Source organism: Gossypium hirsutum, chromosome D07 (genome assembly GCF_007990345.1).
Source record: "Gossypium hirsutum isolate 1008001.06 chromosome D07, Gossypium_hirsutum_v2.1, whole genome shotgun sequence".
Lineage (NCBI taxonomy): Eukaryota > Viridiplantae > Streptophyta > Magnoliopsida > Malvales > Malvaceae > Gossypium > Gossypium hirsutum.
Window position 1 is genome coordinate 4698827 of NC_053443.1, and position 8921 is coordinate 4707747.

Consider the following 8921-nt stretch of genomic DNA (forward strand, 5'->3'; position numbering starts at 1 on the left):
TAAAATAGAAGACTAGTTCCCGATGGTCATCAATTGAAGGAAAATTTGTCCAACACATTAATTAAAAGCTACAAATAACAACAGACTCGATAAAGCTACACAAGATTCTTGGGGATGATGCTACTGCACTAACAAATACAGAGACTCTTCCTAACCCCTAACAGCAACAAGGTTCGCATACTATTCATTATTTTTATTTATAACGAAGTAAAATTATCCTAAATAAGCATGACAGGCCAACAACAACAACAACCATCTCAATGAAAATACTTAGAATCGGATTAATGTAATTACTGACCACAACCTCTGGCAACAACACAAATCAGAGACAAGAAGTTCGTAAAACTGCACAGTTCAGTGCATCAACAGAAGATGGGGCTCATCAAACACTAAACAAAAATCTTCAACCAACTTTCACTCTATTTCACCTTCCTGAATCAGGTGAACCATCATCATAAGAGACCAGTCCCCTTCCACCGTCTGGACTTCCTGATGATGACCTTGACTTCGCTTTGCTCACCTTCTTTGGAGACTGAGAGTTTAACGAAGACCTTGATTCTGATCGGCTCCTGCTCTGTGAAGGGGACCTTCGCCTTCCAGCCCTTGGAGAATCAACTGGACTACAGCTGCGAATAGGGGTTCGACTTCGACTTGGGCTACGGCTGCGAATAGAGGTTCGACTACGACTTGGGCTACGACTGCGGCTATGACCATAGCGACGATTTCTATACCTCGGGCTCGGTGATACAGACAGACTTCTTGTCCGGCTTCTTCTGCCTCTATACCTGCAAAAATTATTTTTATTAGGAATCAAGTAACAAAACTCAAACCACCCAATGACCATAGCTACAAGAAGAGCAAAAAACACACACAAACACATAATTTGCCAACAGATTCATACCTTGGAGGAGTTCTTCCTCTTGGGGGGCTTCTATAGCGCCTAGGTGAATACCGCCTGTAACTTGAATACCTAGAATTGGTAATTAATAGAAAAACCACCCATCGGTAAAATATATAATGGTTTTCTGGAAAAAAAAAAGGGAGTATAACATAAAAGAACCTGATGGGACATGTACCTCTCACGATCAATCCTACCACTGAAACGATAGGACCTCACAGGAGAACGATCTGGAGAAGGGGTTCTGTATCTTCGTGCATAAGAGTAGCGCTCACTGAAACCCCGACCCCTTCTGATACGCTTAGGTGATGCGTCAGGAGAAACACTTGTTGACATGCTTCTACCTCGACCAGGAGGTGACCTTACCCGCCGCACAATGGTGGGGCTCCTTGAATAACTACGCCGATAATTCCTACTTGGTTCCCTTAATGGACTTCTGCTGATGCTTCTCCTAGTAGGAGCCCTAGCAGAGCTCCTACTTATGCTTCTCCTAGAAGATCTTACAGGACTTCTGCTAGTGCTTCTCCTAGACCTTATGGGGCTTCTGCTAATGCTTCTCCGAGAATATCTTGCAGGACTTTTACTTGTGCTTCTTTTTGAAAGTCTAACAGGGCTTCTACTAATTGATTTTCCTGTTGACCTGGGTGGGCTCCTACTTGGGCTTTTTCGGGACCGGGACCGGGACCTTACAGGGCTCCTACCAATGGTTCTTCGAGGATGTCCTCTAACTGGGCTCCTACTGATGCTTCTATTCTTTCTAGCCCTCGTTGGGCTTCCGCTGATGCTTCTAGCAGGATTCCTGCTCCCACTTCTTTCTGGAAAACATGGAGGATTTCTACTTGCAACTGGGCTCCTGCTCACACTTCGCCTTGGGCTTAGACTTGGGCACCGTCTTTGACTCCTCCATGGACTTATACTCTTACTCATGGTCCTCTTAGGACTTGCACTTCTGCTCCTGCTCATCAACTTTTAATAAAATACCAGATCGGGAAGAATCAGTAAGTACAAAGAATAACTGAGGGAGAAGAATGAAAAGTAGACCTAGATTTGCTCGGGCGATCATCTACCACATCAGGTTGTCTCTCTGCACTTCTGTCAGATTTAGCATCTTCTTCAATGCCATTGCTCTTTCGCTCTCCATTTTCCTTAGGAGCTTCACACTCCTTCACCAAACCAGCCTCTTCAGTCTTTCTGTGAGGAATTGCTCTCTCTGTAGCAGAAGGGGATTGGTTCCCAACTGCAAATCGTAGACAACCCCATTGATATAGTGTAGTAAAAATAAAAAAAAGTTTAAATAACAGAGAATTATCCATATCAGTAGGCTTTAGCAAACAAAGCAAGAAAATTGGAAGTAGAAAACAAGAATATCGAGGTTCCAGAACTCTTATATGATAGCATTACGGGAGGGGGGGGTAATAATCAAATTATGGGTATGACATTTGCCCATGTCAAGTACCCAACAAGCTGATATCCTTTTGGCAGGTGCATGCAAAGTAATAGCATTATCAAGGGAAATAGAAAACAAATAACTTAGGACATTGAATTTCAGGACCATGTCAAATTTTCCTAGAAAACTTCTAGTCAATCAAAATTTTGAGAAAGCAGTCCAAAAACTCCAACACTTACCACTTTTCTGAGAAGGCCCTTCATGCTTCTGTGGTTTTCCTTGATCATCATTGTCACTGCTGCTTTCCCTGCTACTCTCACTGTCATCATCTGTAAGGCTATCTGATGCCCTGATAAAAAAGAGGATATAGTAATTTAAGCTCTATAAGATACTTAAGAAAGCTAATCAGCTCACCCCTGAACTTGAAGCATCATAACCCTATTTGTTTTGCGTGGATTGGAAAAGGTTTTGGTAAATTCCACACCAGATGTATTAACAAAATTAATTTCGAGGGACAAAACCATGATATTTTCTCAACAAATGTTTACCAAGCACTAGAGAGAAACACATGGATCTACTTCAACAAAGACACAAGCGACAACTGCATTTCAAAGAAAGGATAGAAATATGCATTTTACATAATATTTATAGTTGCTATTCATGCGCATCGTTAGTTCATATATGCAACTCATTATGACTTAGGAACAAACAAATCCTGAACAATTTTAGTAATTTACCAAGATTGCAGGTTTTGGATCACAAAAACCTACCATTAGTAATCAAAAACTTATTTTTCTAAGGGGGAAAAAGGAAAAGAACATCTTCTAACGCATCACACTGGAAGCCAAGGAAACAGTAACAGGACCATAAAAGTATTGATTACATCTAGAAAACATTAAAGTCCTCTCATACACAGCTGAACAAGCACAAAACTCAACAAAACATGCACAGGACTCATGTTGATTAACAGGTAATTTGCTGGAAGAGAAGACAATGTCATGAAGTATAAATAGATTGTAAGTATATAACCTTCTTGATTTACGCTTTGATCTCTTAACACGCCTTTTTCTCTTTTTGTCACGTCGTCTCTCTCTCTTTTTTCCACGCCTATATTTTCCTCTTTTAAAATATCTCTTCCTCTTTTTGTGCCCATCATCACTTGAGGAACTAATGTCAGAGGAAGATGAGAGATATGAGTCAGAATCACTATCAGATTCAGATGATTCTATCTCAGAATCTGAGGAACTATCTGAATCAGACGAATAATGTCTTCTTCTCTTCTTTCTTTTGTCTCTTGAAGATTTTTTATTTTTCCCCTTCCTCCGCACTTCAAAATTGTTAGCACCAGAAGAAGCATCTTTGCCCGTTCTCAACTTATTTTTCCTCTTGTCTGCAGATAAGATAAAAAAATGAAAAGTAAAATTAAAAAGGAATGATGGCCAAGCCTCATGCAGCACCATACAGGTGTATCTTTGGCAGGTCTACCATAAATTAGATCATGATATTCCATCTTAAGAAATATACCCTCCAATCAGAGATGACTATGACCTATACCTTCAATGACTTCACCACAATTAATAATTTTCACTGTCACAGTTGGTATTCCTTCCTCATCACCCACATTTTCAATTTTCTTCAACACTTCATTTCCTTGTACAAGCTGTCCAAAGACTATATACTTTCTGCAACATGCCACAAATGCAAAAGCTCAAGATCCAAGGATGAATAACAGCAAAGCATATATCTGGGGAGGTAGGGAACTGAGAACAAATATTTGAAGATAAGAAACTACCTATCAAGGTCATGATTAGCCTTGAAGGTGATAACAAATTGTGAACCAACAGTATCACGATCAGCAATTGCCATAGATAAAAGACCAGGTCCATCATGCTTTAGCCTAGGTGATTCATCTGAACAAGAGTTGAAATTATCCCTTGTTACTAATCAATTATTAGTGAAAAGAATAGCCTACTGTCAAATTCTAAAAGAATAATCATAAGCTTGGAATTAAGAAAGCATTAGACTTCAAACAGTAAACATACTTTCTTTGAATTATGTCCCTTGATAGTTTGTGGAGATCATAAAATTTAGCATTTAATAGTCCTTAAATGATTTAGCCATCAGGTCATTATGCTAGCACCAACCAATTCTCAAGGACATCCAGATTATTGAGAAAAAATGCTATGACCCAGGCATTGATGGTGCAAAATAAAACTTGTGAAGTGATTTGAAGAATGCATATTGCTCCATCAAAAAGGCCTTTTAGGTGAAGATAGGCTTAGATCAAGAGCCATGGAAAGCACCTACTATATACGATATTAACACAAAAGAAAGCTTTTGCAAAGATCCTAAGAACACCTATTGCTCACTCAGAAACATTTCAATTGCAGATACACCCAAATCTAGATTCAAGGAAAAAACTTAATACAATGTTATCTTGGTATAAATAACCCTAATACCAAACCTGAAATTAAGTCCAAAAAAATTGATCAATTACATATTATATAGCAACAAATTATAAATTGAAAATAAAGATTTGACATTTTGACCATTAGAAACACAACTTGATAACAAAATTAGAGACTTTGGCCACTTATGGAGAGTACGATAATATGTACATTATTAGCACATATGACCACTTCCATCATGTACACGATTATGATATAGTTAGAATATTATTGAATTTTCATGAACAAAGAGTAATTACAAACAACAATAGCATAAATAGTACAATGTTTAAATCATTTCCACAAAATGATTGAATTTTAAAATATTAAAAGAAAGGAGAATCTTGCATCCATTCTTCATTAATTTAAGACAACCTAAACTATGTCTATCACTGTAACCTAGGAAGGATGGGAAGAGATCACTCACCTGGAAACTTCCCATCATATATGCTTTCCCCACTAGTTCCTGGAAAAGGTACAGTTAAAATATCAATGTGCTTTTCAAGAGAAACTTCAACCAGCAGTCACATAGATGGCAACCTTTAAAAAGAGATCTTATCTAAAGTAAAATCAATTAACAGCTGCAAAAAATTAAAATAAAAGTCCTCTCTGCAAAGAATGCATACCATCTCTTCTTACAAAATCACCACCCTGCACAACAAACATAAGATGTTAGTCCACAAGAAAAAAGACATTTATGTGCAAAAAAACTGGGTTGGACACAGCGAAGTTTAGTAAAATTTTGAGGATTCACAACATGGTAAATACAACCTTAAAAACTACATCACAAGAAAAGCAGTCGTGACCATCAGCCCTGTTTCCTACAGCATAAACAATAGTAACTGACTAAACGACATTCCACTTCTAAGCCATGTTCTACAAGAAACAGCTAGTGGAAAATCCCGATTGGAAGTAAGATAAAAAAACAAACCTGGGCCAGGGAACCTTTCATGACTCGATGGAAAAAGGAACCCTTGTAGTGCAATGGCTTTCCAGTTTTAGGACCAATGCCCTTTTCTCCTGTAGACCAAGACATATTTTAAGAAAGCAGAAAAATACAAACATGTGAATATATATGTGCATAAATGTCTGCAAGTGCGCTTATCTATACTAACTTGAAATCCGTGACTGACTGAGTTTGGTGTTACAAGTGAAGTGGACACCAACTCAGTTGGGGGAAAGACAAATACAACAAATTTACAAGAGAAAATTAGTACATCAATAAGATCAAGTAAGAAATTTAATCTTTAAAAAAAACTAAAAGTCACTCCTAGTTTTCACATGCAGTTTTAAAATCATTTTCACTTTAATTTCTCTTTCATTAATAATAATTAGTTTTTCAAAGAAGAAAAGAACATTAGTTGAGTAATTTTTATATTCTTTTATTTTTTTCACCCACATGGTGAGTGTGTATTGACATAGCATATAGTAAACAATTACAACCCAGAAACTACCTAGCCCCTGACCACAAATGCTTCTTCAAACGTGAAAAATATCATATACAACAAAAACTTAAAGAGTTAAGAAGAGGAATTATTCTTAATACAATAATTTAAAAAATTCTGGGAATAAAAGAACATCATAACAATGGGAAATAAGAATATCAGAACCTGTACAAAGGGCACGGAAATTTTCTGCAGTCTTGGGAGCAATATCAGGAAAGAGCTGAAGAATCAAAGAAAACTGATAAATATAAGCAAAAACATAATCTCCAATATACACATATAGAAACCCAATGCATGGTGATTCAAAACAAGAGAACATGGGCAAAGGACAATACAAAAATGTAAAATTTTGTTGACTTGCTTCCATAGCTAAAATGATACCTCAAAAACCATTCTTTCAGCAGGATCACCATCTATTGACACATCCATAAAAACTAGGGGATTCTTCTTCTTTGCCATCTTTGTTCACCAGATTCACAACTCAAGCCAGCATAACCAACAATCTAATCAAATAACAAGCAGCTAGAATCAGCAGATTAAAATTAATATTAGCTAACAAAGAAAAAAACCTAACACTACTTCATCATTAAAGCATTCCCAAGCTCACCAATCTTCATTAACGAATATAGCAAAACAGACGGGACCTTTTTCCCTTTACATGCGTCATTTCTTTCATTCTTTTAACTGTTTCAAGATACTAGTGAAGGTTTTCCAGAACATGGAGCGTATAAAAATAGATTTTCTTATACATAGTATATATCGAGATTAGGAAGAAGAAGAAAATGGAAAGCATTGCAGGTAGCTATGAAACCTGAAAAATATTTCTTGTCCTATTTCAGCTTTGTGCAAATCATCCTAGCATTTCCAAACATACTGATTGCAGGATGCAAGAAAACAAGACGAAAATCAAGTTGAAATTATTTAAAAAGATGGAACCTAAGCCGTAATCATTAGAGCAATTACATAATCAAACTAGTGGACGATTGCAGGGAATCAGAATCCCATATCAGAAAAAGAAAAACAATGGCCATTACCCATTAGAGACATACTTCCCAAACGAAAGCAGAAGCACACACTCTCCTAAAACAGTGAGCCAAATAATATCATAACCAAAATCAAGCTGAAAACCTTAAACCCTAGAAAAACCAGCAAAAACACTTAAACCAAGCTTATAGTAAACTCTACCTTAAACCATAAACTCAAAAACTGGAGAATCATACAAAAAAACTAAATATACGTAAACATTTTAAAACGAAGTAAGCAAAAAAAAACATAAAAAAAATAACTACGCGAGTATTGCATCAGAAAAATACTCTTTAAAGAAAAGGGGAATATAGTGCAATAGTAAGTGACAAAGGCAGAAACCCTAGAATGTTCACCTGACCTGAGAAATGCAGAGCCACAAAAAGAAAAAAACCTAAAAAAAAGTGACGATTATAGGAGAGAAAACGAAACCGAAGGCCTAATGGACTTTCTTTCGGATTATAAAGGAAGCCTCCCCTCCCCTGGCCTGGATTCTTATATTGGGTACTGGATTATCCTGTCATTGAGTTTCTGCCTCTATGGATTGGGATCCGTATTGGGATCCGTTTTATAATAGGCTAACTTCAGGTATCTATTCGGTTTTGGATGCACCATAGACCCAACTCCAAATGCTTTGTTGTTAAAAGTTTCTAATAACCAAATGATTGATTCGCTGGAATTAAACAAAGGTTTAATATAATAAATATTAATTTTTTATCTCTTGTCATGCAGTATTTTATAAAATTATTTTTTAATTATTTAATAGTCATAAAACTCTTTTAATAGAAAATTGTAAATAATATTTTGAGCTTTTAAATTTTGTAAAATCATTTTAAAAATATTGTTTCAAATTTTTGAAACTTTTAAAATGAACAGAAATTTTTGATAAATTATTTTTATATTGTATTTAAAAATGTTTTGATTTTTTACCGTTAAATATAAAATAATTTTGAAAATTTTGAAATCAATTTTTAATTTTTTAAAAAGTTTTAAAAATATTTTTTTAAAAAAGATTTAGTTTTAATATTATATGTTTCAATTTAAAAATTATTTTTTATATTTTTGGATTTAAAAAAATATTATATGTTTGCAAACATATTTTAAAAAGTAATTAAAAATCCATGCAAAATTTTTAAAAAAAAATCAATTTTTGGATTTTTGAAGCTGTTTTTGCAAGAGGCGTGAAGGTAAAATTAATGTCGAAATGTGCTTTTGGTGTTCTGTATGTGTATTTAAGTATGTGATAAGGATGATAGTTTGTCTGAAAAACTGCATGGATAACATGATTTATTTACATTTTTAGTGTCATAAGTTTGATAATAATGGTGGGAATATATGAGAACATGATCAGCTTTTTCCCTTAACTAAAATCTTTGTTTTGCTGTCACTAATTAACAATACTTCTTGATATCTTATTGATTTAAAGAGAAAATATAATCGAGATTTATCTTGAATGAATTTTTTTTTCTAAAAAACTGAAGTTATTTGTTTTTTATTTTATTTTTTTGCATTTCAATTTGTTGAGTGAAATGGTTAAAATCAAACATTAAAAGAAACTATTTAGTTCTTAGAAAAATATTATAATAATGTGCCCTTCGTAAAAAAAAAAAAAGAAAAAAGATTATGCATAATTTTTTTCTCCGAACATGCCTTTTTCAAGTATAAGTATGCAAGATCTGGTCATTCATGTTGTTAAGTATCAACATGGACGGATATTTAAT

General features: G+C 35.0%; 1 protein-coding gene across 8 annotated transcripts; it reads right to left on the minus strand.

Annotated features, from left to right (window-relative positions):
* LOC107953677 (peptidyl-prolyl cis-trans isomerase CYP95) lies at positions 1-7738 on the minus strand. 8 transcript variants are annotated; one of them, XM_041097136.1, is made up of 15 exons: positions 7562-7703; positions 6989-7050; positions 6559-6680; positions 6343-6397; positions 5664-5752; positions 5359-5383; positions 5160-5198; positions 4078-4195; positions 3840-3967; positions 3315-3675; positions 2525-2634; positions 1940-2135; positions 1077-1853; positions 902-970; positions 1-785 (listed from the first exon to the last, which is right to left on the minus strand). In XM_041097136.1, exons 3-15 carry the CDS (start codon positions 6634-6636, stop codon positions 425-427), a joined length of 2406 nt encoding a protein of 801 aa, XP_040953070.1. In that variant the 5' UTR covers positions 6637-6680; positions 6989-7050; positions 7562-7703; the 3' UTR covers positions 1-424. The 8 variants fall into 8 exon arrangements, with proteins under 8 accessions (XP_040953070.1, XP_040953073.1, XP_040953072.1 ...); XM_041097139.1 differs by lacking the exon at positions 6989-7050 and having other exon boundaries at positions 1077-1847; positions 7557-7738; XM_041097138.1 differs by lacking the exon at positions 6989-7050 and having other exon boundaries at positions 1077-1847; positions 7562-7736.
* Positions 7739-8921: the final 1183 nt, after the last annotated feature.